General features: G+C 38.9%; 1 protein-coding gene across 6 annotated transcripts in view; it reads right to left on the bottom strand.

Moving 5' to 3' along the window:
* PTPN3 (protein tyrosine phosphatase non-receptor type 3) overlaps positions 1–27,559 on the bottom strand; it is a 174,335-nt gene that overhangs the window by 47,564 nt on the left and 99,212 nt on the right. For all 6 annotated transcript variants that reach the window (XM_075084418.1, XM_075084419.1, XM_075084422.1 and 3 more), the window contains 5 exons: positions 25,380–25,467; positions 19,578–19,666; positions 14,293–14,356; positions 8,951–9,123; positions 1,425–1,559 (listed from right to left, as the gene is read on the bottom strand). In XM_075084418.1, the coding sequence (XP_074940519.1) occupies positions 1,425–1,559; positions 8,951–9,123; positions 14,293–14,356; positions 19,578–19,666; positions 25,380–25,467 (549 nt within the window). The remainder of the gene's footprint in view (positions 1–1,424; positions 1,560–8,950; positions 9,124–14,292; positions 14,357–19,577; positions 19,667–25,379; positions 25,468–27,559) is intronic.

The raw sequence follows: 27,559 nt of genomic DNA on the forward strand, positions 1-27,559 counted from the left end.
TGAAATCTTCATGACAGGTCAATGGGTATCACTTTAAAGAATCGATTTTTAAACATTTTATAGGGTATACTAGGCAAGCATACACTGCTAGGTTCAGTACACTGAACTGATTTGGGGTTTTTCCACCCTTTAAAATGTTACTTGTATTGTTAAAGTTCTAATCATAGGATAATTCAGGTTGGAAGGGACATATGGAGGTCATCTAGTTCAAAGCTCTGTCTCAAAGGAGGGTCAACTGAGGTCAGAGCAGGCTGCCTAAGGTTTTATCCAGTCAGATCTCAAAAAACTTGAAGGATGAAGACTGCACAGCTTCTCTAAGAAACCACTGCTCAACCATCCCTGTGATGAAGCAGTTTGTCATTATCTCTAGACAGAGCCTCTCTTGTTCCAACACTTCCCTGTTGCCTCGTGCTCCGACCATGCAACAGTGGAGAACATGGCCTCCTCCTCTAGCTAGCCTCCTCCTAAGTATCGCCAGGCTGTTATTAGGCATCTGGGAAACCCTTTCTTCTCCTGGCTGAACAGATGCAGTTTTCTCAGTCTTTCCTCATAGGGTAAGTGCTCCAGCCTCCTGACTATCTTGGTGGCTGGTGGCCTTTGCTGAGCTTGCTCCAGTTTGGCAGTGTCTTTCTTGTATTCGTGGACACAAAAGAGGCTGCAGCATTCTAATAAGGTCTAACGAATGCTGAGCAAAACGGGGATAATCACTTCCCTTGATCTACCATCTATGCTACTGTTAATACTGCCAGGTTGCTGTGGGCTTCTTTGAGGCCAGGACACATCAGGTATCTCATGCACAGCTTGCTGCCTACAAAGACTACCAGGTCCTTTTCCAGAGAGTTGCATCGCAGACAATACTGTTGCACTGGGTTCTTCCTTCCCAGGACTTTGCATTTGTCTTCACTGAATTTCATACAGTTTGTGTCGGCTCATTTCTCCAGACTACCAAGGTCCCTTTGGATAGCAGGCCTGCCCCCAAGCTTATTGACTCGCCTGCCCCAGTTTGGTGTCATCTGCAAACTTTATGAGCAAGCACTACATTGTCTCCTCCAGGTCATAAGGATGTTAAGCAGAACAGGTCCCAAGACAGACCCCTGCAGTACTCCACTTGTTGCTGGCATCCAGGTAGAGTACGACCCCGTTAACTACTCCCTTTTGAGACCAGCCATCCAACCATTTTTTTTAAACTATCTTATTGTCCACCCTTCCAGAACACGATGTCTTAACTTGGGTATAATATTTTGGCAGACAGTATCTCAAAAGCCTTGCTAAAGCTGAGGTGACACCCACTCTTCTGTCATCGTATATATTCTAACAATGTTTAAATATATATTGACACACTACATAAATTATTCTGCTAGATGACATACAATTAGAAAAGGTGGGGGGCTGGAAGGTATGAGAAAGGCTGAAGCTGGATTTACCAGTTAGGGGTAACAGGAGGTGATCGAGAAGGAAGGCTTTTGGTCTCTAGATGCTCAACAGATAAAGATCGTCTCATTGATGGGTTCCAAACCATCCCACCTATAACTTTTCTGCAGTACTGGCTGTTTACAGACCTGAAAAGAAATTAAAAAACCTGTACATTAATTATTTTGCATAGAAAATGTAAGTGAAATATGCTTATGAAAGCCAATTTTATAATCTATGTGTTTTTAGGAGTCCCATGTGTTTACCCCCCTTACTTATGCATTTGCACTCTCACAGAGCCGTTTGCTGTCCTGCACTTGCGGCAATAAAACCGGTAATCCCTGCTACAATGCTAATCACAGGCCTGAGTAAAAATAGCTTTTTCTGAGACTTATTTTTAACTCAATTGTGTTTAAGATGATGGAGGAGAAAACAGGAAATTCAGTATGTCCTATTGGCACTGAACCAACTGCTTGAAAAAACATGGTTCAATACAGGCAAAATATTCTAGATGTTCCCTGGTAAAACTTATAACGAGGTAATAATTCATGAAGGGTTTCACTGAGCACATTGTTACTTTAACCATCTACCTCCTGCCTCAGCAAATAAGAGCTATACCAGACCACCCTCTATTTCCAGAAGGAAGCCACGTTTGAGTGATGTGTTCCTTATAGGAATAAACCATTAGAGAAACATGAAGAGGGGATCTCCAAGTCTGGACTGCTTCTTGTGACAAGAACCTGATAAGGGTTGCGTCAGAAAAAGAACCTTAGTTAGGAAAGCAATAAAAATATCTTACTAGTGGAATTATACAGCACAAAGAAATTCTTAAAGTAGATTGAAATTGAAATAAATTGACTTTTATGCATCTTTTTATACAGCATTCCACAAGACAAGCAGAGAGATAAGCTACTCGTCCTCAAGTTTACAGGCCTAGGATTTCTCATAGAACAGAAGCAGTTTATGAGTTACAGAGAAACCACCTTTGGCTCACAAAGTCCTGAGCTGTACATAATGGGTGGCTGGGAAGGCAGAATATGTGATGACTTTACTACAGAGCTGAAAAGTCTCAATTACATTAAAGTTTTTTATGCTGTGGCTATTACTCATGCTAATATAAAACCTTAAGTATGCTTTGCATTGTACTGTTTGTTTACATAAGAGAAAAAAGCAATCCAAAACACTTTTTACATTCTGAAGTATTTTATGTTTCTTGTTCGTGATTTTAAAGCAAATTCACTCCTTCATCTTCTAAATGTGTAATTTTGAAGCTTCTCCCAGTTTAAAAAACAAAGAGGAAGAATGCAATATGAAGCATCAATATATCAAAATCAGTTACACATGGGGTTTTAAACTTAGTAAACACACAATCCATTAACTCAGGAGAAGCTTTTGCCTGTATTATCCATTTTATCTCTGCAAGTCTTCTGAATACCAATGACAAGGCACCAACTACTCTGGTCTTCTACAAAAAGAGAGATTCTTTCAAAGGCAGCTTACATGGGTGGAGCAGGGAGGGAGAGTGGAAGAAGAGGATGTATTATGAAAAATTTGTCTTCAAGAATTCCACATATTTTGCATTAATCAGTTTTCCTTTTTTACAAGTGCCTGTTCATACATTTTCCAATGCAGGTGACTTTTGAGGTGCAACATAACTCATGTAATGGAAGCCAGAGCCCTAACCCTGACCACAGAATCACTTTAACCGTATATTCTCTAGATATTTCAGTTAAGGTACATAACAAACAATCTCCTGAACTCCAAGTAGCTGCTCTTCAGATGTCAAATATGAGGATATTTCTCAGCAAACATACAGAGAGGCTGCTAATGCCTTTCCGGAATAGGCTAATATCTTGAGGTAACAGTTCCTTGCTCCCATCTATTACTGAGGTTATCCTTTATGAAAAAATAGTAACATTTTCAGCAAGGAATGAAAATGTGCCTAGGACAGGTTATTCAGCATTCAGTCCAGAAACACTGAATGAACTTACCTCTCAGTTTGCAAGATGTGATTCAGCCTGCCCTTAGAATAAGGCTTACAGGCGATTTATACAACTCAGACTAATTTAAATGGAATTCCACTAGTACCTTAAGCTAAGAGAATCTAGAAAGGCACAGAGATGTACAAACAAGAAATTGTAGTAAAGGATTGCAAGAGTTCAACTATTTGACCTGATACTATAAATGCTGGGATATTTGCCTCACATGAGTGTAAAGAACATAGTACAAGAAAGCCACAAATTCCAGAAGAAAACTTGTGATACTTAAGGTGATAAAGCCTGAACGTAACCCTCTTCAAAGCTGACAGAAGTTGGATGAAAAGAATTATTGAAAACAAGTCAATCTTAAAACCTCCAGGGTTGTATGGTGTGGTTTAACAGTCCCATATGGCCAGTCCGGAGGTCTAATGGAGAGTGGAGACTAACAGTAGACTATTGTGGCCTGAATGAAGTCACTCCACCATTGAGTGCTGCTGTGCCAGACATGCTAGAACTTCAATACGAACTGGAGTCCAAGGCAGCCAAGTGGTATGCCACAGTTGATATTGCTAATGCATTCTTCTCAATCCCTCTGGCAGCAGAGTGCAGGCCACAGTTTGCTTTCACATGGAGGGGCGTCCAGTACACCTGGAATCGACTGCCCCAGGGGTGGAAACACAGTCCTACCATTTGCCATGGACCGATTCAGGCTGTACTGGAACAGGGAGAAGCTCCAGAACACCTTCAGTACATTGATGACATCATTGTGTGGGGCAACACAGCGGAAGAAGTTTTTGAGAAAGGAGAGAAAATAGTCCAAATCCTTCTGAAAGCTGGTTTTGCCATAAAACAAAGTAAGGTGAAGGGACCTGCACGAGAAATCCAGTTCTTAGGAATCAAATGGCAAGATGGTCGTCGTCAGATTCCAATGGATGTGATCAACAAAATAGCAGCCATGTCTCCACCAACTAGCAAAAAGGAAACACAAGCTTTCTTGGGCGTTGTGGGTTTTTGGAGAATGCGTATTCCAAATTACAGTCTGATCGTGAGCCCTCTCTATCAAGTGACCCGGAAAAAGAATGATTTCAAATGGGGCCCTGAGCAACGACAAGCCTTTGAACAGATTAAATGAGAAATAGTCCATGCAGTAGCCCTTGGGCCAGTCCGGGCAGGACAAGATGTAAAAAATGTGCTCTACACTGCAGCCGGGGAGAGTGGCCCTACCTGGAGCCTCTGGCAGAAAGCACGTGGGGAGACCCAGGGTCGACCCCTAGGGTTTTGGAGTCGGGGATACAGAGGGTCTGAAGCCCGCTATACTCCAGCTGAAAAAGAGGTGCTGGCAGCATATGAAGGGGTCCGAGCTGCTTCAGAAGTGGTTGGTACTGAAGCACAGTTGCTCCTGGCACCCCGACTGCCAGTGCTGGGCTGGATGTTCAAAGGAAACATCCCCTCTACACACCATGCAACTGATGCTACGTGGAGTAAATGGGTTGCACTGATCACCCAGCGGGCTCGAGTAGGAAACCCCAGTCGCCCAGGAATCTTGGAAGTGATTATGGACTGGCCAGAAGGCAAAGATTTTGGATTATCACCAGAGGAGGAGGTGACACGTGCTGAAGAAGCCCCACTGTATAACAAACTGCCAGAAGATGACAAGCAATATGCCCTGTTCACTGATGGGTCCTGTCGCCTTGTGGGAAAGCACCGGAGATGGAAGGCTGCTGTATGGAGTCCTACACGACAAGTAGCAGAAACTGCTGAAGGAGAAGGTGAATCGAGCCAGTTTGCAGAGGTAAAGGCCATCCAGCTGGCCTTAGACATTGCTGAACGGGAAAAGTGGCCAGTGCTCTATCTCTATACTGACTCCTGGATGGTGGCAAATGCCTTGTGGGGCTGGCTGCAGCAGTGGAAGCAAAACAACTGGCAGCGCAGAGGCAAACCCATCTGGGCTGCCACATTGTGGCAAGATATTGCTGCCCGGGTAGAGAAACTGGTTGTAAAGGTACGGCATGTGGATGCTCACGTCCCCAAGAGTCGGGCCACTGAAGAACATCAAAACAACCCGCAGGTAGATCAGGCTGCCAAGATTGAAGTGGCTGAGGTGGATCTGGACTGGCAGCATAAGGGTGAACTATTTCTAGCTCGGTGGGCCCATGACACCTCAGGCCATCAAGGGAGAGATGCAACATACAGGTGGGCTCGTGATTGAGGTGTGGACTTGACTATGGATATTATTGCACAGGTTATCCATGAATGTGACACATGCGCTGCAATCAAGCAAGCGAAGCGGGTAAAGCCTCTGTGGTATGGGGGACGATGGCTGAAATATAAATATGGGGAGGCCTGGCAAATTGACTATATCACACTCCCACAGACCCGCCAAGGCAAGCGCCATGTGCTTACAGTGGTAGAAACAACAACTGGCTGGCTGGAAACATATCCTGTCCCCCACGCCACTGCCCGGAACACTATCCTGGGTCTTGAGAAACAAGTCCTGTGGCGACATGGCACCCCAGAGAGAATTGAGTCAGACAATGGGACTCATTTCCGAAATAGCCTCATAGACACCTGGGCCAAAGAGCAGGGCATTGAGTGGGTGTATCACATCCCCTATCACGCACCAGCCTCTGGGAAAATTGAACGGTACAATGGACTGTTAAAACTACACTGAGAGCAATGGGGGGTGGAACTTTCAAGCACTGGGATACACATTTAGCAAAAGCCACGTGGTTAGTCAACACGAGGGGATCTGCCAACCGAGCTGGCCCTGCCCAGTCAGAAATCCTACATACTGTGGAAGGGGATAGAGTCCCTGTAGCGCACACAAAAAGTATGCTGGGCAAAACAGTCTGGGTTCTTCCTGCCTCCGGCAAAGGCAAACCCATTCGTGGGATTGCTTTTGCTCGAGGACCTGGGTGCACTTGTTGGGTGATGCGGGAGGATGGAGAAATCCAATGTGTGGCTCAAGGGGATTTGATTTTGGGTGAAAACAGTCAATGAACTGAACGGCACAATGTGAACTGCTATATAATAAATACTGTGTGTCACCTCTGTGTTGTATCAATGATATCAGAGTACGAGCCTCCCAACCCATGGATGATCAACTATGAAACAAGCCATGCAGCAGTGATGGAACGATGACTGACTCGGTATGCAGCAACCCAACGCCACACACCATCTCTCCCACCCGGAAAGACTGATACAACAGATGGAGCCCAGAGTCATGGACTGGGTGAACTCAATGGACATTTTAATGGACATTTTACAGGGAAGGTCCATGAACTAAGGGAATGATGTCTGTGTATTATGTTAAAGGATGGGAAGGGGAGGGGTGGTGGTTGGTACGGTTGTATTGCATCATGTGGGACCTGGGCATGGTGTAAATGGTATGGAATAAGGGGTGGAGAATGTGCTGGGTTTGGCTGAGAAGGGGTTAATTCTCCTCACTGTGGGGGTCGGCTACCTTTCCAGCTTCCCACGCTCTGCCGCGTGGCAGGGGGGGCTGGGAGGGGCAGGGCCGCGGTGGGGGCGGCTGACCCCCACTGGCCAATGGCAGGTTCATTCCATACCATGTGACACCATGACCAGTATATTGAGGGGGGGCAGTGGCAGCGCGGAGGCGGCGCGGCGTCGGGTCGGCGGGCGGCGAGGGGCTGCGGCGCGCGCGGTTTGTTTCGGCAGTTCGTTCCCCCCTCCCCTCCCTTCCCCCTCCCCGGGGCTTTGCGCCTCTCGTTGTTCTCCTTTACATTGCATTTCTATTGTTGTTTCTTTTAATTTTAATTATTAAACTGTTCTTATCCCAACCCACGAGCGTTACCCTTCTGATTCTCTTCCCCATCTACCGGTGGGGAGTGAGCGAGCGGCTGTGTGGGGCTGAGCTGCCGCTAAACCACGACAGGTATTATCAGCCTTCTTACTGTTGGACAGACCTCATCAGTGAACTGTTTCATTTATAAGCAACAGTAGTCCATTGGAATGAATTTCTGCAGTGTCTAAAGCGAGACATGACAGTATGAAAAGCAAGCCAAAAGTCTGTAAAGATATCTGAAGTATGATGACCTCATCCAGAAGTTGAGGCTTATGCAAATAGGAAAGAGAATCAGTCTGACAAAATAACGTGAAGTTAAACTGTTAAGGAAACACACTGCAAAAAACCTACAAACACCATCCACAAAAAGAAAACAAAATTCTCCTCCAAAAATAATCAGAACAAGCAGGTTTCTAGAGAGTCTACAGGGACTAGAGATGATCAAAGGACCAAAGAACCCTCCAACATCTCACATTCAGAAAAGATAATAACATAAGACACTTTCATTCACTATTAATATGAAAAATTTTTGATATATTTCATTTTTTTCAGGGGTGGGGACGGGACACAGATGAGATGACGACAACACATGACATGACACATCTATAGCTGAATTGCTGATAAATGAAACCAAACAAATCAACATAATGGAAGAAATCACTGGGACTGATGATAAAATCTAAAAGCCTCTAAGATGAAACAGCAGAACTACCTGAATATAACCTCCCACTTTAAACTAGTGATTTAGTCTACTCAAGATTTCAAAAAGACATTTGACAAGGTCCCTTAAACCTGTAAAGAAACTAAGGAGCTAGGGAATAAGATCCTCACTTGGAGGAATTACCTATTCATTTGTGACATAAAAGAGAATAGGAAAAAATGGTTTAGATTTATAGGGAAAATATCAGCAGTGAAGTCTTAGAGGGATATCTTTTGGGGTTCTTCTGTTCAACCACCTCACTAGCGTCCTAGAGAAAAGAATGAACAAAGTTTGTGGAGGATACTAATCACACAGGATGGCAAAAATAAAGGTGACTTATGAAGAAATGCAGAAGGACATTACAACATCAAGTGACTAGGCAATAAACTAGCAGATTAAGTTTAATAAAGTTAGGGCCCAGTCGGTGCATGTGGGAAGGAACAAACCCAACTTCATATAGGAAAATGACAGGCTCCGAAGTATTACTTTTGGGGAACTAGATCTTAGATAACACTATGAAACCACGAGCCCCATGACTAGCAGAACCCAATGAGGCAAATAATACAAGTGTGAAAAAAGCGGTATCTTGAATACTTGGATGGGACATAGTTTTTCATCTTGATGCCAGTAGTGAGCAGTTGGTATGCTACACTCCAGAAATTGCTCCAACATATTAGACAGAGTGTGAATATGACACTAAGGGGTAAGCAGTTCAAAACAAATCTGTTCTGTAAATTCTCTTATTGCATCATTAGCTACATGACATTTTTACTTTTTAGTGTTTTTATACCTTATGCTGAAATAGCAAGTTGAAACAATACCAGTAAAACATATCCAAATACCTTTTTAGGAAATTATAAGAAAAGTCCTATTGTAATAACACCACATTGTGGAAACTGAAACCACAGCTATACAACTTGTCAAATGGTTCACATACAGACTGGGACACAGCTGCAGGCAGAACTTATTTCGGCCACACCAACCTGAGCTATCACTGACAGAAATCCTTCTGTTTCCATTCTAAAGCAAAGCATGCTTTCACACAATACTTACTTTGCTGGATTTCTAGAACCCAGGGTCCAATAATGCGACAATATCTTTTTTTCATGAGGTAGGGACTTCTTTGCCTGAAAAAACGTGTGATGCTCTACACAAGATTTCCATAGATTTTTGCATGCTCTGTAATTTAACATGTTGAAGGCAACAATATGCTCTCTGGATTCATTCTGTAACGATAGGTATACCATGTTTCAATACATACAAGCAGATCAAACACAGTAAACAAGCTCATAAAACAATAAAATTACTTTTAGCTTAAATAGGATAAATTTATTTAGGAAAAAAAACCCACCATATAGTAGATTTTGAGCTGGAGATGGTTAAAATATCCCTGTGACTATATGAAATTCTAAACTGCAAAATAGACACTTTAAAAGCTTAAGAAATACTGAAAAATTATTAAGTTTTTCAGTTCCTAAATCTTGCAGTGTTAATACGTAAGTGGTAAGGATTTTGTACATACAAGCATAATAAACAGCGAAATTTAGTTTCAGGTTTCCAGTCATATCTCGACCTCCTATGACAAACAAAACTTTTAAACATTCCATTAAGGGTGCAATGTAGAAAGCAAAAAAACCCTCCATCTTTGAACTCAAACTCTTCACATAAGGCTTCAATTCAATAACATTCTTTCAAGAGCCATAGTATGCAAAAAGAATCTGCTTGATAATCTTTTAGAAGGTACTAAAGATGTTAACAGTGGTGCATCTTGGGGGAAAGAAAGTATCTGTGATAGGACTGGAGCTGCTTCTACTGCTGTTCTAACCCAATCCTGCTTTCTGGATGATAACAAGAGGCCACAATGAGGAGATCTAAAGGAAGCAGAAGACAAAGCTTGTTTGTCTTGGTGCAAACTCTTACTTGTAACTTCAGTGCCGACAGGCCAATGAAACATAGGTGTGACACACCCACATTTATGCCCTTTGCCAACTATAACACCTGTTGAGCTATTTCAGATCCCAAGAGAGTTTTGCACAAGATATAGCTTTGGTTAGTTAATATAATTATTGCTGCAAAGGAAGTGGAGTAAAGAGTAAAGCAAGAGAAAGGAAGGTAACATGAGACCCGAGTTAATTGCTATCACAGCTCAGCACTTCAGTGGAAAATAAGAATCAAGTTTTCAATTTCATCTCTCATCTTGTCCAGCTGCTTTGAATGATGACTGAATTTTGACACCTCAGCATACAACTGGGCAGACAACTATCTCAGCAAAGCTCTCTCACTCATCCTTTGGAGAAAGTCAGGATTTGGGTTGCAAAGCCTTTTATTAAAGGACCCAGAAAGACCTAATAAATCTTTCTCATACAGTCCAGCAAGAAACAGAGGTCTCACCTGGATAACACCGTGATTTCTAATTGCCATTGTCCTTTTGTTCACAGCCATGATCCTACTGGGAAATAACTACAGACCATTTTGGCTGGAATAATCAACCTGTTGTTCTTGTATTCTTTTTATTTTTAGGCAACATTTTGCAAAATGCCATGTATCAGAGATCAATGCCACGCTCTGCAAGACACTTTATGACTAGTTCAGAGGATCTATGACTGAAGTCACTATTTTAGAAAACCAATGATACTATCAAGAGCAAGATAAAAAGGATTTGTCCCTTGGTTTTACACAGGCACTGCAAAACATTAACTGATTGCAATCTTCCAGGCATGTTTTCCCTCTCTCTATTAAAACTTTAAGGAGGGGGATTTGTTGTTTGAGCCTCATGCATACTGGAACCCGTTCATCTTTTGTCAGTTTACCAGAGTTGCTTCTAATTAGCTTATAAAAAATAAAGTGTGCAAGCACAGTAGAATTTTAACTCAGAATTTCTTGCAACATAGAAAGCATGCATCACTTCAATCTTTAATGACAAACTGCATTTCTTACATACCCTCTGTTGGCTGAAGAACACTTGAAGCATTTTACACTACTCCAGAAGGCAAATAAAAGGAAGTGTATAGTTATTTTTGTCAGCCTGGAGTACTGGTCTTTCAGTTGCCATAAAAATCAGATTATCCAAACATCTCAGTTATACTGAAAAGCCACAGTGTAAAGATAAGGAATTAAGTACATCAAATACTCTGGTTTTAAATTTAGGTTTGAAAATAATAATGAATCTTGGTCTCTAAGCCACTAGTACATTCTTCCCAACTGTTGCCAGAGCATTCTTATCAGCTTCTAAGTATTTATACTAGGATAAATACTTTCAGAAATTTCAGGAAAAATGTAGTCAATTTTTAAATTAACAAAATCTTTTGTTAACAAAACCATATGACTTACTAATAGGCCACCTTGCAAGTTGTGTTATCAATGCACCATTTTAAAGATGATGAGTGTTCTAGAGGGATCCAAAGATCTAGTACCTATCATACTGCTCAACTCAAGTTCCAAAAGAATATTTTAACACTTATCAAGAAGTGAGGATTAGAGAAATTTGTAACCATTAAGGTAAAGAGAACAATTCTCAATAGCTGAAGGGAGTCTTTCAGCATTAGGGAAGAGCTTTGCTCAAATATATGTCTATTCCATTCACAGAGAATTTGAAGGCATCTACAGCATAGCAAGTAAAAACGTATTTTAAATAAGCAGAAAATAAAGTTGTTTTTAAGCACTCGATAAGCACTCTGGATATAAAGTTTCATTGCTCAGAGCTTTAAAAAGTTGCCTGGAAACCAGCATAGTTTTTATTCCTACCTTAAATTTTGCACCCTTCATTAAGTCTACATATCATGAGCTTTTATAGCATCAGACATTCACTGATTCATCAGTCTTGCTCCTCAGTCCTTATGTAGCTCTTCAGTAGGACAGAAATATTGCATACTTTATCAAGTAGCTGATCAACCAACTGAAGCAGTGGGAGAGTAAAAGAGGAGATGAGTAGCAGGGAGACAGTGAGATAAGGTAAGTTGAGTCTTCAGAACAGGGGCATAAGGAAAGAAAAAATGAGTAAGAGGAATAAGGAGAATAAATCAATGAAACATAGCACACCCTGGATGACTGCAAATTCATAGCCTTTGAGAACTTTCTGTACATTTTTGCAAAGAAATCTACATATAATATACAAAACCCTGAAATGTTAGAGCACTGTCACCATCTTTATTAAAATCTTGATTATTAATATGTAGTACCTGCTCTGCTTTCCCCACCCTCCTCCACCTTCCTTACTTTCAGCCTCATTTACCTATTCCCTCCTGCACTTTCAAGCAAACCCCTCAAGCAAGCCACCATTCTGGAAAAACCCCTAGCAGTCCAGCTGCCCCCTTCACTCCCATCACACTGCAACAGCAAGCTTTTCAAAGCAGTAACACCAAAGTACTGCAGACGTGCAGACTTTCTGCCCTAAATTTCAGGCACAGGGGGCTAACTGACAAGGATGGATGTATCTGGAGATTTAATAGCACACCTGGTCTGCTTTTTTATATCTGATAAAAGTAAAAAGGTCATGTGGCTGGCCTTATTTTTCCTACAGTTCTGTAGCTCTCTAAGCATGCTACAGTGTGCATTACTGTAACCTCTGTGGGTTATGAAATAAAGAACCACGAACACTTAAGAGGAGATTTGTTAAACAAATCAAGCGCCTTGAACTGTCACCATTTAACAAAAGCTTAATTGAACAAATTAAGAATGCTACTATCTTCAAAGGTGACACAGGACTCCAGAAAGAGAAATTCAACCTTTGACAGCAGTAAAGTATTTATGCAATGAACATATTTTACATCATCTTTGAGTCCAGTGGTCATTACATATTGACACTTTATTCCTCCACATTAAAAAAAAAAACATGGAAGCACACTCATTTTACTATCCATTGCTATTAACCACTCTGAGTTCTGTTCTTACATTTATTCTCAGACACATTTGGAAATTGCTGTCCGTTGCAGGTATTTGTATACCTGAAAATATTTCAAGTTTAATAAGACTCCTTACCAGTGAATTTTTAACCCTCAGACCTAGAAGGTAATACCTGTAAGCATCGTACAATTATACTGAATGTAATACAAGTAAAATTACACTCAAAAGCTAGTTGAGTGGTTTGCCAACCACTCATTTCTTCATATAATGAAATACATTTGAACAGACTGAGTCAAGTTTTCATACAGACAATGTATTTAGAAACTTAGAGCTTGCAGAACACTTAAGACCCCTTTATGGTAGGGTAGGACACACTCAAAACAGTTTCCTTTGTGCATGCAATGTGTGTAAGCATCAGCACAGTAGCAGTTTCTAGTTATTAACTTTGTTTACAGAAGAGCCCTGAAAATGAAGAACATGTACATACATGCACACTCCTTAAATATGGAAGATAAACACCAAATGGGGGGGAAAATGAAAATACTATCCTTTGAGATAAAAAAAGCCTCCCTAGCAATCCGTGTTCAGCAGACTCGCTAACTGATGAGGGTCAAAAGGTCTTCTTGTAACAGCTCCTAGCAGTTTAAGAACTCATTTACAAGAGCCTACATAAAGTTTAGTTACATGTTAACACTTACCTTTTACTATCCGAGTTCTGTCCTCAACTGAATTAAAATATCCATATATCTGCTGGTCACAGATTTCCATATTTTTTCCTATCATATTAAATATTTTCTTCTCTTCCTCTAAAGATAGCCTAAATATCTGCTCACATGGTGGCAGTACAATACTGTAACCAAGATTTTTTTTTTCTATTAAATAGCCTAATACTACAAACCATTCTGCAAAAAGCACACAGCATTATGAAGACTACTCTTAAATTTTCTATTGTACATCAGTTTTGTCAACTACCTTCACATACTTTGTCAGCTTCTAAAGTGCTTCATGTTACATGCAGCAGGAGATGCACTATCCCCCTTTCCAACCTCATGCCTCTCAGCTGCAGGCCTGTCCTTTTCTCCAGGTACCTTCCTTTCTCCCAGAACTCTGAGCCCCATAAGCAGAAGGGACCTCACACAGCCCTCCTAGATGGGCTAAGCAGCTGTTTAGTAGATTCGCTGCAGTGAGGCAGTGAAGAGCATCACTACTGGGCAGGGAGAGCAAAGAAAAGAACAGCAGATGCTAGCAAGAAAAGGGAAATATGCTAGGTTACAAAACACTAGAGAAACATTTCCCCCAAGTCTCCAACGGAGAAGAATCTTGCATGGGTAAAACATAGTCCAACAGACTGAATGTGAAAAGATTCCATGCTGGAAAGGAAACAAATATGGGAAACAGAGCGAGCATAAAACAACCACACTAGCAAGGGCAAGTTAACAAAACAGAATTTCAAAGGCAAGCTGAGAGAGCCTTTTGTTGTCTTAACATTTAAGGCAAAAAAAAAAAAAAAGAATGTGACCACTTCAGCAAAACAAAATTAAATGACTACTTACATGTTTTTGCCGTTGTTGTATAAAAAACTTTTTCCTTTTAAAGGAAATTTTTAATATGTTCACCCTAAAAGAAAGAAACAAACTATGAAATATTAAACAATGTTTAGAGGGGGAAAAGATGAAAAATACTGTGTACAGCAAGCCTATAAGATTATAGCTGTTAAATATTCAATGAATAATATGCAGCCATCTTCTGTGTTGAGTGGCAAATAGGTGTCCAGAAAATCAAAAAAATTAGCTAAGGAAAGGTCTTTTAAAAATTGAGATTATTCCTCATTTACTCTTTAAATAGCTCACATAGCAATTCTCTCCCACCAAATCTATTCTTGCAGCGAAAACTTGATGACACCCTTTACTAAGCAGCACAAATGCTAAATGTGTCAAGTTTGTATAACTTAAGAACTATACAACAACTGTGACTAAAGGAACAAAATTTAAGGCCTTCGTGAGGCAACAAGATTGGTCATACAGCATCTGAAATTTCCCAGAGACTTCACGGCATTCACTTCACAATGTGAAAAATATGATGTATTTGTATTAATAACTAAACATTGTAGTTAAAATCGTAACTATAGAAGGATGAAAACTGTAAGAATGAGTGTTAATATATTTTTCACTTCAATTATTAACATTGTGCATAACTTGTGGTAATTTTATATAGAACTGAACACCTCTTTTCTATATATACATAGCACTAAAAAAGATTTTCTAAGGTAAGGAATACAGTTAGAATTGGTGCTCAAGCAATTTTCATTTTAATTATATGCTTATCAGTTTTGCTAAATTAAACAAACTTCTAGGTACCCACGCACCTTCCTACAGCAAAACAGGACTTGTCTAAAATACCTAAATCTTCTCTGCAATACTTCTACTTCAATAACTGAAAACTTACACATTTTGGAAAAAGGAATTTATGATCAATTAGAATCACATGGATACCTCAGGAAAGCTATAAAGCTATTTAATGTCTGACCAAGTCCCACCTGCCTGAAGAATACCATCTACACACCCTGAAAGGGTTTCGGAAGGTTGCTGCTAGAAGTCTCAATATTCTCATCAGCTGATAATGTTTCACAGCATGTTAGTTCTCATTAGGCATGAACTATATGGAAGATCATCTCCATTCTTACCATAGTTTTTTCATGACTCCCAGTAAGTGGGACAACGGCTTATCATTCACTCCCCACTATCCATGAGAGAAATACACTTTAATTATAAAACAACATTCCTCATTTGTACAGGATTCATATATTTGCCAGCTACAAACAAGAAAGGTAGCGGAAGGAACAATGCCCCACCCCTGCTCAAAAGAGATGGAAACTGAACATGTGCCCGTTTCTGGAAATGCTTTTCTCCATCAATTACAGAACCACATAGAAACAGAAATTTCATTCACAACATTCTTTGGCAACCAGAAAAATTGTTGTACACTTTACTAGAAAGATTAAGTCACATCCACCTCTCCTGTCAGGCCAACTCTTGAAATACTTGTGCCGTTTGACTTGCTACCTCAAATGGTAATTATCTGTAATGTTCACCTAAAAGTTGTGGATTCTGAACTTCCTAAGTCATATAAACCTTCAGTTGCATTTACTGAGATGCAACTCATATAAATCCCAGTGCTAGTCTGCCTGAACTTGTACCACTCAAGTTTTGCACTTAATGGTTCTTTCTTAACACATTCCTGGACTTAAACTTCAACAAGTACATTTTTTGAGTCATTCTCAGCTTACACAGTCACTGTCATTGTCTGTTCTTACCCTAACCTAGAGCCAGCAGAAGTGCAGGACAGAAAACTAACCTTGCAGACTACGCCAAGACCTCTCCACCCAACAACAGAAGGGTAGCCAACAACCAAAAATACCAAAACACTCTCATTCCTTCCCCCCCCAAAAAAAACCCCACAACATTATTCGCTGCATGACCACATAATTACTTCAAGTCAATTCAGGGCTTTAAGTCTCTGTTTTGACTCTCCTCTAAGTAGAACATCCCTCTCAATTCCATTCATTCTTTTTAAAGTACAACTAAACCTATTTAATTCAGTGACAAAGAACACTTGCTAATCTGACAGTTTTATTTAACATTAAATAAAAATCATTTGCAATGCTATACCTACAAGCTGAGTGAATGTTCGCACATAGCACAATCCACAAAAAATCCAAGAGATTAAGATATCAGAGGATTTAGATTTAAAAAGTGCTTGAAGATGCCACATCCAAAATATGATCTGAATAGAATGCAGTTATTCTTATTTTAACTGGTGGCTCAGCTGCTCTTATCACTCACCAATACTTTGTCCAGTGACTATGCAACATTCATGAATGATTTAATTTCACAGTTTACGTGTAAAACAGTCAATACTTGTAGCATGTTATTAATGATACATCTTTTGGGTCCTGTCTTCCTATCATTTACAAAGGTCAAAATAGATTTGTCACTTAGTGGGCAACAGAATTATTAATTTCTGATCAAACTGGTAGTTCTGTCCTAGCACTCAGTTCAGCTGGTATTTTTGGCAAAAATGTTTCTATAGCTGAAAGCCTTGTACTTTGCCACTGGAAGATTCAGCAGGAAAGGTCCTATCAAATTTGCTATGTAAGACTCTCTTGAGCAGCGTTTTAAAATTTTAACTAGCAATGTACAATGCAGTCCTCTAGCAGTTTGAAGTTTTCAAAGCAAAGAAACTCATACACTGAATCGCATTTAATATACAACTTTAATCACTGCTGATACAGAGTGCTTGTATATTTTTGCCATTAAGATAATATTTTACTTGCAAAATGAGTTTGGAAATTATCACAAAACAGTTGAGCACCCCAGGAATAACTTTGCAGAGCATATAAAATACTGTGTTAAATCCAGAGTTATTTTTTAAACCTGCCTTGACTTGCCTTGCCTCTGACTGATCAGTCAGCTCCTTATGTAGGTTGCTTTGATTGAAAATCCTCCTTTTGCCAAGGCAGTACTCTCTCACTGCCTCTGTTCCTGAAAACTTTTGGTCCCCTTTGACTACTACCATATGGCATAGTTGTATTGTTGTCATCCACTAATGCTGCACAGCATTTTACTTCACTTTGGAAAGAGTGCTTTGGTGGTGTTTGCTGCCACCTTGAGTTCTACCACGTTTATAGTGAAGCTTGCTCAGTCTGTAGGAAAAACTACTCACTACAAATAGTGTTACATAAAAAGCCTAGATACTATTTCAATTATCTGAATGGGGTGGTTTTTGGTGGGTTTGTTTTTTTTGCATTCTCAGGCACATACTGTTCTGTAAAGAATCTCCTTACTTGCACACCTTCAGTCCAAGAAAGATACATTAAACTTCAGGCTTTACAGAAATATATCCTGCTTTGAGGTCTAAAAAGAAATTGAAAATGTGCACTACAAATACAGCACAGGCTATTCTGCTCCAGTAACTTCCCTTGTTTGCTTGTTTTCAGGGGGCAGAGAATGGACACCACCCCTGCATGAAGAATTACGACTAACTCATTCAAGAAGGCAGAAATAAGATATAAAAAAATTGTCCCTTATGTAGTGAGTTTTTGCTCCTTTGAGAAGCCCTGTTGAGAAGATATTTTCAGAGAGAGTAAGAAAGCTTGGAACAACTGCATTAGCTGTCAGCTGAAGATATTGCTGCCTCAACCTCATATTTTAGAGTAGAAATTATTTGAACTGAAAAATCTGTGGGTTTTTTTTTCCCCTCCATTTCTTTTGTAAATGAGAATAGGTTTTTGTAAATAATGTTTTAGCATCTGTGTTTTATTCCTCTGCACTCTCCAGGAGTAAAAATAGCACAGGAAGTTGTGGATTCCTCCTGTGTGCTCTAAAGCTCTCTGTCCCTTCCCTAAAAATCATATAGTCCAGGATTTTAAAATGCCATCACTATGGTTTCCAAGATTACTATTACCCATTCATATCTTAGGTCACTAAGTTGGCACAACGAGACTTGCCGAAGACAGAAAACATTCCTCCAGCTGGTAGTTTTTAAAACCTGCAGCTGTTTAAAGAAACTGTGAGGCTGACATATTAAAGGGCTCAGGGCACAAAGATGAAAGATGAAATTCTTTTATGCTTTAGTGTGTTTTAGATGGAAAAATACAAAATGTCACTGTGCTATATGAGAGCATTACTGACATACATTTAGGATGGTTACAGTACATGCAAGTGAGTTGAAAGACAATTCACTCTAAAGAAAAAATCTAGTGCAGTACATTTTCCACTAAAAATAAACTGAAACCTATTTTATTGCTTTCCCATAGGAAAAAGCTGTTAGGTTATGTTCATAATGAAAGGATGGAATGACTCAGGTATTTAAGGAATATTGCTAAGCAGCACCTGTTTATGTAATTAAGGAGTAAAAAAAGCATGTACAACCCATTAGAATGCACTTTTCTGTCACAATTAAGAAAATGTTCTCCAGAAGAACTGTTACAAACTATATGAGGAAATTACGCATAACATGATAAAGCTATATTTTATCAAGTATACATAACAAATTCATACTTTTAAAAAAGACTGGGAAAAGGTTGTTCTGATGCAATCCAAAATCCTTAAGGAAAGGCCCAGCCTCCATATGATTTCTAATTTATGTTATCTTTTTTAGCATGGTATAAATAACAAAGCCCATAAATACTATAAATTATTATATCTTAACTGATTTCTAATGTCACTGATATTAGACATCTTGTGCACATTGCTCCTTCATAGAGATTATTTTCTATAGCACTATCATGCATTCCTACATTTTCAGTATCATAGAATAATGCAAACATGTCAGCCCTGGAGACTCCAAAACATCACATAGCATTGTTTGACTCTATTTAAAAATTTGTCTAAATTATATTATCCTAGTTCTAATAAATCTGAAACTCCAAATAACTCATTTTACATTTCTTTTCTGAGAAGCAAATATCTTGTTGAATGACAGGATAAAAATGATCAGACCATTAGCTGTTGAGCTTTACTAGTAATACTGATTAAAAAAAAAAGACATTATTGGGTATAACAGCAGCAAATCTCAGACCACAGGGTCCTCCTAATCATGTGCTGAGACCTGTATGTGAATTAACTTGATCAAGACTTCACACAGTGCAAGGAGTCCAGTCTTAGAAAATTAATAGCCTAGGCAACAGGCTTCATTTTTATCTCAATGCAAGGAAATATCATGATACCCTGTAAAGATCAAAGTTTTGCATTGTAGGCTTCTTTGGAATAAGTGTTAAGGCAAGTGGAAATAAAACTGAAAACACCAGACATATTTCTTTACTAGTAAAGGAATGTACCAGGGATAGAAGCTTGTGCAGATGAGTTTTCTATACACAGCAATTCCACTGGATGCAACCCCAATCATGAGATCTAAATTATGGAGATCCTGCAAAAGAAAAATACTGTAAGAACACCAATGCAGTTTGTGTCATTCCTATTTATCTACTTATAAATTCATTTTCAAGTTTTCTGTACTTAAATTGCTACTCCTGAGGCAAAAATTCAATCACATATTTGGATTTTTTTTTTCCCCTCATTAATCTCTTTCCTTCAATGTTATCTACTAGGTATTATAAACTTCCACTCATTAAAACAAGTTGTAATGCTCATCTTATTACACTATATATTCTTTAGGTCAGTATCAGACTAAAGTTGCAAGTCATACATCATTAATCTAGCCATGGAAAATAAGGTGAAGTACTTCCCAAGATCAGTCAGGTCAATGTCATAGAATTTTGGAAACAGAACACAACTGTTTCTAAGCTTTTTAAAAAGACAAAGGAAATAATTCCTTATTTTTTTCCAAGGTCTTACCAACAAAGACTAGGCAAGAGGTGACCACAATTCTGCATATGAGACTGTGCTAGAGGAATATATGTGTGAACATGAATATTTGATACGCTAAACTATTACATTGTTAACCAAAACAAAACCTGTGCTTTAGCTTTAACACACTCAACTGGAAAAACGCATCCATAAAATTACAATCCTTTATATATATTGAGATACTCAAGAGGAAACACATGCTTTATATATAAACAAATACTTGAGTTAAAATTAAAAAAAAAGGCAGGGGAGGACGCCGAGTGGTCAATTTGAGTCTAAACCCAAACCGATGTTACAGAAATTACAAACCTTGGCTTCCTATTTCTCTATGATCAACATGTACTAACACATTATTACACGAGTTTCTAAACAGAGCTGAACATGTGCAGAAATCTACATCTAAGTGTAGAACCCATTGGTTAAAACATCAGGTTTGACTCAAAAGTAGTTTCAGACTATTTTGTAAAGGATGGCCAAAGGTAATGGATTCTCTTAAAGCCTTTAGTAGCTTAGCTGCTCCTCTAGATGGTACTCTGTGCTCAGTTAATACACAGTTTTATTTTCAGTAAGATACAAAAGAATAGAACAGATAGCATGTACTCTAGCAATACTGTGGAAAGCCTACAGCAAATCCTTTGAAAACAGTTGAATAGAAGCACGACACAGACATATGAATGAATGAAGCTGAACCTAATTTGCATCGTGGTTTATAAACCTCCAGTGAAATACCACAGCAGTTCATAGCAAATGAGCACAACCTATTTAACACACAGTGCACTTAACACCGAATACTGACAAGATGAGAGGAATACCAGTCCTATCTCTGAGATTATAATAGAAGAAAACTGTTAGGTAGGTAGCAGTCCAAATACACTTAACATCAGATAGCCCAGATTCAGATGAAATTATTACTATTTCTCAGCAACCTGCCTCCCCACTTTGCCAAGAACTGCTGCTAGAGGAGCTGCTTGAATCTCCATCGGAAAAAGCTCCCGAACTTCCAGTTTATGCCAACATATGACAGGCATCCAGAACTGATGCCCCTTTATTTCAATACTCAGGGACAAAACTGAGGTATTTCAGGAGATTAACTACATGTAATTTAGCTGTCCCTGCCATGATACAGACAACCTAAAGCAGGGCAGAAGCTTGTATTATTAGCACTTGGAGCTTACGCCAGGTTCCTGCTTTTAAAAATCAATACTGTGAAGAAAAAACAGCTTTAGGAGAAAAAACTGAAAATCTACATGAATTATAAGTCAAAGATTAGCTAAACACTTGATAGAGTAGTTTAGCATAATTAATCCCTATTTTCTCTGGGAGCTTTGTCAGAGCAAAGTTCATTCCCCATCCCCGTCTGCAGCCATCCAAAACACTAATCCCCCCCATGCTATTTGTTACAATGAATTTACTTGTGTTAAACCTAAGAAATCCGAAAACAAGATTTTGGACTAGCATAAAGAAGGAGGGTCTCCCAAATGAAAGATGATGTAGATGTGCCGTTATTTCCCTTTCAAAACATCTACGCTGTTAAATTGCACAACTAAGAAATAATGTGCATATAGTTTTCTTTTTACCTGTTTCTATATAGAGACAAAAAAAAAGTAAAGATAAAATTGATCATGCTAGGCATCTAGCTAAATATTGATCCACATTTGATTTAATTTATAATTACTGTCTGTATTTTTGTAGATACGGAAATAACATTGATTCTACAAATTTCTTTTTGCCTGAATAAGAAATGAAAGGTGAGTTAGCATCAGACTAATTATTAGGCAGATAAGATGGTGGCCCAGAGTCAAGAGGAGATTAGGAATTCAAGAAATCTCAGTACAGTTTTAAGGTATTGAATTAACTCTCCTGAGTTTCTTAATACTACTTCATTTTTTAATATTACTATTTTAGCAGTTCAGATTTACCCTCAGAAAAGCAGAAGCGTTTGCAGATGAGAACTGAGCTCAGATTAATTTACAAATGGAAATTTCATGTTTAGCAAGTTGCTAAAAAGAAAGGTCACACTCAACTTCTGCAAAAATATTTAAATTTGTACCATAAAACAAAAAAGAAAAGATATTTATCTGTTCTTCAAGAAACATTATCCAAAAGTATCCCACTCTCAACCAATAGTACAGGAGCACCAGCTTCTTTTGGCCATTAGTATAAAAACCAGGCGTTACCTGGTTCCTTTGCGATACACAGTCTAAGAGGACTAAGACTACTTTAGCAGCACAGAGCTGAACCATAAGGATCCACAGATTTAAAGCTTTTCAAAAAGCCACAGTTTAACTAGTCCCTGCCAAACCTGTTCAAAGCACTGGGATCTAACAAGAACAGAGGGGTGATCTAAGAGCAGTACTAAGTGGTGGGGATGATATCAGGAGGCACGGTAAACATCCCTGCCAAAGCTGGGGTATAATGTGGGTAGCCTCTGTGAAGCAGCAGCATATTGGGGGGAAGTATCTAACCTTCACTACAAACTTCAGAAACAGACTGTTTCAAATTTCAGAGAAGTGTCATTTACAGCCAACACAGACTACCAGGCGACACCAAATGTTGAGGAGTATTCTTCTGCAGGACTGCTGCAGCACTGGCAAAGCACTCGGCAAACGGAAGATCATCTACCAGAAGACAATGCCAAGAACATCCACACTGATGTAATCCAGCGCTGCCACTTTTCCTAGAGGTTTTCTGGAGCATAACCAATAACATATTGGTTGAAAGATTTGTACTGAATGCCATGAGGCAAACAATGACTGGTAACCAATGTTTTGGAAATACAAAACCCCAGAAACAACCAATAAACCTCTACTAATAACCCTCCTTCTCCGCTTCCGGCAATTTTCAACTGGAGGATTTCCTGGATCAGAAGGTTTTTGAATGTTTAATGGACTCCAGTGAATCATTCTTCCACTGAACTGCCTAACTGCTCAATACCTATTTCACCTTGGTCATCCATTAAAATAGCAGTAATCACCACAGTTCAATTGCAGCCATATGGAAAAAAAGTTCCTTTTACCTAAACCTGTCTCCTTCTAGGGAGACTGAAGCTCCTTAAATCTTTTACTACCAAGCAAAAAAAAAAATTTGTTCATTATCCACATTCTCCATGCTGTTCACCTGCTACAGAAGGCTTTTGCTTAAAACATTCCTTATTTTTATCCTTCACTGTACTTTTCTTATTCCATTACCCACTTTGAGATATGGAAGGGAGAAGGAGGACAAAACTCACCACTCGTATCAAAACACAGATTTAAAAAGTGGCATGACATTTTCTATTTTGGTTTCTATTTCCTTCCTAGCAGCTTCTAATTGTCTAGATGTTCAGTTCAAGCGCCAGAAAAAAAACACAAACCACCAAACCAAAACCAGACCACTTCAAATATTTTCATCCTACCAAAAAAATTGAATTGTGATTAAAATATTACTTTGGATTGAAATAGTAGCAAGACGGTCTGCAACTTAGCAGCCTGGAATAGAGACGGCTTTGATTCAAATCTAGACTCTATTTGACTCAGATCATAAAGTTTGGTGTCAGGTAGAGTAAGGACTCATGACTAGTATTGTAACAGCATGTGAGCCCCAGGTCATTAAATATAAAACAATGCACTGGGAAAAGAAATATACACCATCTAAGCAGATATCTCTGGAGGGTGTTTCTACTCAGACAGAGCAGCCCAGGGAACACTGCAATGAAACTCCATTTAGCTGACGATGTCTGAACCACTCTAAGCTATCCTCATTGCTTGGCACTGGTATGACCAGTACTGACATCCTGCATGTAGTTCGGTGGCCTACAACTCAGGGAAGATATTGGAAATTGAAGAACTTTCAGAAACAACGTCCCATGAGTATTACGAGAACAGCCTCATGGTGAAAGTCTTGGAACTTAAGTTGGCTTATCAAAATACTGGGCTACAGCAGAAGTTAAAAGGCATAGACTGATCAAGTTAAGTGCATATTGGGAAATCTCAAGTGTGGCAGTAAAGGGTTCTTCAAGACAGCAGAAGGGTGACAGATGATCCAATGGACAATGAACCTAGACAAAACCAGAATTAGTAAGATGCCCATTTACCATTTAAAGATAATCCCCTTATTAGAAATCAGGAAAGCTTTTACATTGTCAGAAGACACAAGAACTTAAGACATTAGTTCACATATGCTGGATTACTTACCCACAACCAGTGCATATGAACCAAGATATCTGATCACCTTTAACAGTTGTCACATAGAAGTTGCCTCTCCTGATACTCATATCAGATGGTATGAGCACAGACAGTTCATATTCTGATCACGTCAGTTATTTCTTTTCCTTTGTACTTTTCCCCATCCTTAAAAAAGGCCTATACTGTTTGAGCACTGTATTTCATTAATATGAACGTAAATACAGTAGCTTTGTACAGGAGTACTTTAGGAATTCTTAGAAATCTATTGCAATGCTCACTTATTTGTGGCAGCATAAAGAAAAAACCAGAAGAAAACATTGTGCTGAAGGAAGAAAATTACCTTTTCCATCCCTTCCGTCATTACAGAAAGTGATGATTTTTTCATTAAAATTCTCAGTGGCAGGATTATTAACAAATCTCAGAGAAATGTTAGGAAAAAAGTAGTCATCTTCACTTAGGAAATGAATCATCTGCACTACACTTCATTAAGGTTTTATACTACAAGCTTTATGCCAAAATAATTTGCAATTATATAAAAGCACAGATGGTAACTTGCACACTAGGATGCAACTAAAAAAAAAAAAGTATTTTGGGGATTCATCTCAGACAGCAGTGTAATCAAACAATGAAATCCCAGTAGCCAGTGAAATACTAGTACATTTCAAACACATTTTTAGTGGTCATAATCCACTGTGTTAAATACTGCTTAAATTTAGCCTAGAGTCAGAGAATACAGGAATAAAAATATCTATATTCTTAACACTGTATTAGAAATTCAAAGAAAATAAACTTTTACAACACCTGCCAACTGCATCACAGCACTATACAGAGCATTCACGTTCTTTCATGCTAAGACACGCATAAACTTTAGTAAAATTTTTAAGTAAAATATATTGCAGTATTAAAAATATATTGTTACTCTTTCGAGGAGATCTAGCTTATTTGGTTGAAATGTTACATGGAAATTATTGAAAAATTATCCATCTCTAATTAAAAATAACACATGATAAAGTTAATACTTAAATTTTACCAGATTTACTGCTATTAAGTTCATATAAAAAGGCATATAAAATTATATTTTCCAAGTGAAAAATGGCAATGTAAACATACTCTACCACTGTGCAATTCCACTCCATAGAATTCAAGTGTTCGTGCTATATTTATGTAGCAGGACTCTGCTTCAGATTGCTTGAGGCCACTAAAAGAGGGGAAAAAAATTATATGGACCATAGTCAAAAATAAAAGACACAATACTATATTTATTCTAAATGCCAAAAAACCAGAAGAATCCCACAGCCTCTAACTAGTGCCACAATTTCTTCCCTGGTGAAGGCTCTCTTAAACCCCTCTCAAAAACTGAGCAAATTATACACAATGTTATTACCGTAGCCATTCTGGATCACTGCTTTTTAGAAAAAAAATTTGTATCTGTTTTGTTTAAAGGGATGAGGAAAAAATTCCCCCATAAAAGCTTCTTTTATAACAAGAAGCTGTGTCTGTAAATATTCTATATTGCGTAGTATCTCAGAAGGAAGTCATTTAGAACAAAGATTAGAAGCAGGAATGTACTAAAAAAATAAGGGGGAGAAAGAAGATTAAGTTACGAAACTCACCAAGGAAAAGCCATCTGAGTTTATCTACAACCTGTAAGTCCTAAAATATTTTTTTCTCCCACTGCTTGATAAGAAATGTGCTGCACGACTTAAAAGGAATCTATCTTCTGGTCTTCTAGAAAGCTTCTATGATTCTGATACTTTTTTTTCCAGAGACAAAAACTCAAATCCCCACACCTCAAACAAACAGATTATACATCTTCATGGAAGGGCTACATGGAATCTACAAGGAGTTTTAAAAACCAAAGCAGCCAATGGTAATCCCTACAGCCATGCAGCCTACTAATTATTCATCTGAGAAGAATGCAATGTGGCCTAAACAAGATTTCTTTGGGCATGATAATGAAAGTAACCCCTTCCAATAAATTGCAGGTCCAAGACCAGTCAAGAACCGACCAGACAAGAGGCAGCTCTAACCTGGAATCTGCCATAGCCCTTTGACACCGTGCTGTGCCCACGGTGATCCTGGTCTCACAGCCCAGATCAGCAACTCAGGCACTACAGCATATTCAAGTAACTGTGAGAACAGAGGCTGAGGGATGCATGTAATTTACACACATCTAAGTAGGATGATATCTGGTGTCTTTTCTATCATGTCTGCAACTAACAGCAGGTAAAAACAACTCTTTGCTAGGTTAGCTTCCTAAATGACATGCATAAAGTTACATTAATCAAAGGCAATTTAAATACAACCTGTAAAAAGCTGACATAACATTGTGTTATGTCAAGAACTGAAGACACAAAGGCATTCCATGTAAGGCAGTAATTACCATTTTCAAATGAGTCTTTACCTCAGAAGGTGGACATATAATACTTCCAATTAATACTTGAATTCCATCCTTTCAAATTCCAGGCCTTCAAAATACTATGCCCTGAAACAACCACTCTAGGAAATATTACATCATGGTCCATGAAACTGAAAGTTACCTTGAACTGGAAAGCCATTGCCAGCAATGTGGCTTGAAGATGTCACAATATTGGAAAAAAAAGAGCAAAGACAAAAAGAGCTGTTTGTCACAATCCTGCGATAAACTGCTTACGCAGATCTACATCTACAGTGACTACTGTCACCTTGATTTTGAAAAACATTGGTAGACCTTATCTCTTTCACTGTGTCAGAAAGGTTAAAAAAAGGAAAACGACCATTTAATGATACAACAGGATGCTGAATATGTTTGCAAGAGTATATTATTTACATTTTTTAAATTTTTATTGAGAACTTTTTTCAGAAAGGTGGGAAAAGTCTGTTGCGTACCAAAAGGATAGGCCTGCAAATTTTAATTCTCAATTTGCAAACACCATCTACACTAGAATAATCAAGTCTTGTGTCCTGAAAGGCCAACAAGAAAAAGTGTCTCAGTGCAGACTTATCTTTTTTTCCTGTTGTTACACCTCCCTACTCAGAGATTAAATGAAACCTTGAGTCCCTAAGCAGGTGGTAGTTACTTGGTGAGATAAACTGGCAAGGGCAAACTGGTCTTGGTGTCTCCTTCCACTCTTAACAGTAAGTAGCTGTTGACATCCAACCACTAACAAATAATCTGGAATATAAGCATCATATGAAGTTTCAAATGCATCCTTCTCAAACTGATGGCTAGATCTAGCAAGCACTACGAAAACATTACCCATTTGGATAATATCAACACCCTAAAGCCTCAGGCTGCTTACATACTAAGC

The sequence above is a fragment of the Phalacrocorax aristotelis genome, chromosome 2 (assembly GCF_949628215.1).
Source record: "Phalacrocorax aristotelis chromosome 2, bGulAri2.1, whole genome shotgun sequence".
NCBI classification, from domain to species: Eukaryota; Metazoa; Chordata; class Aves; order Suliformes; family Phalacrocoracidae; genus Phalacrocorax; species Phalacrocorax aristotelis.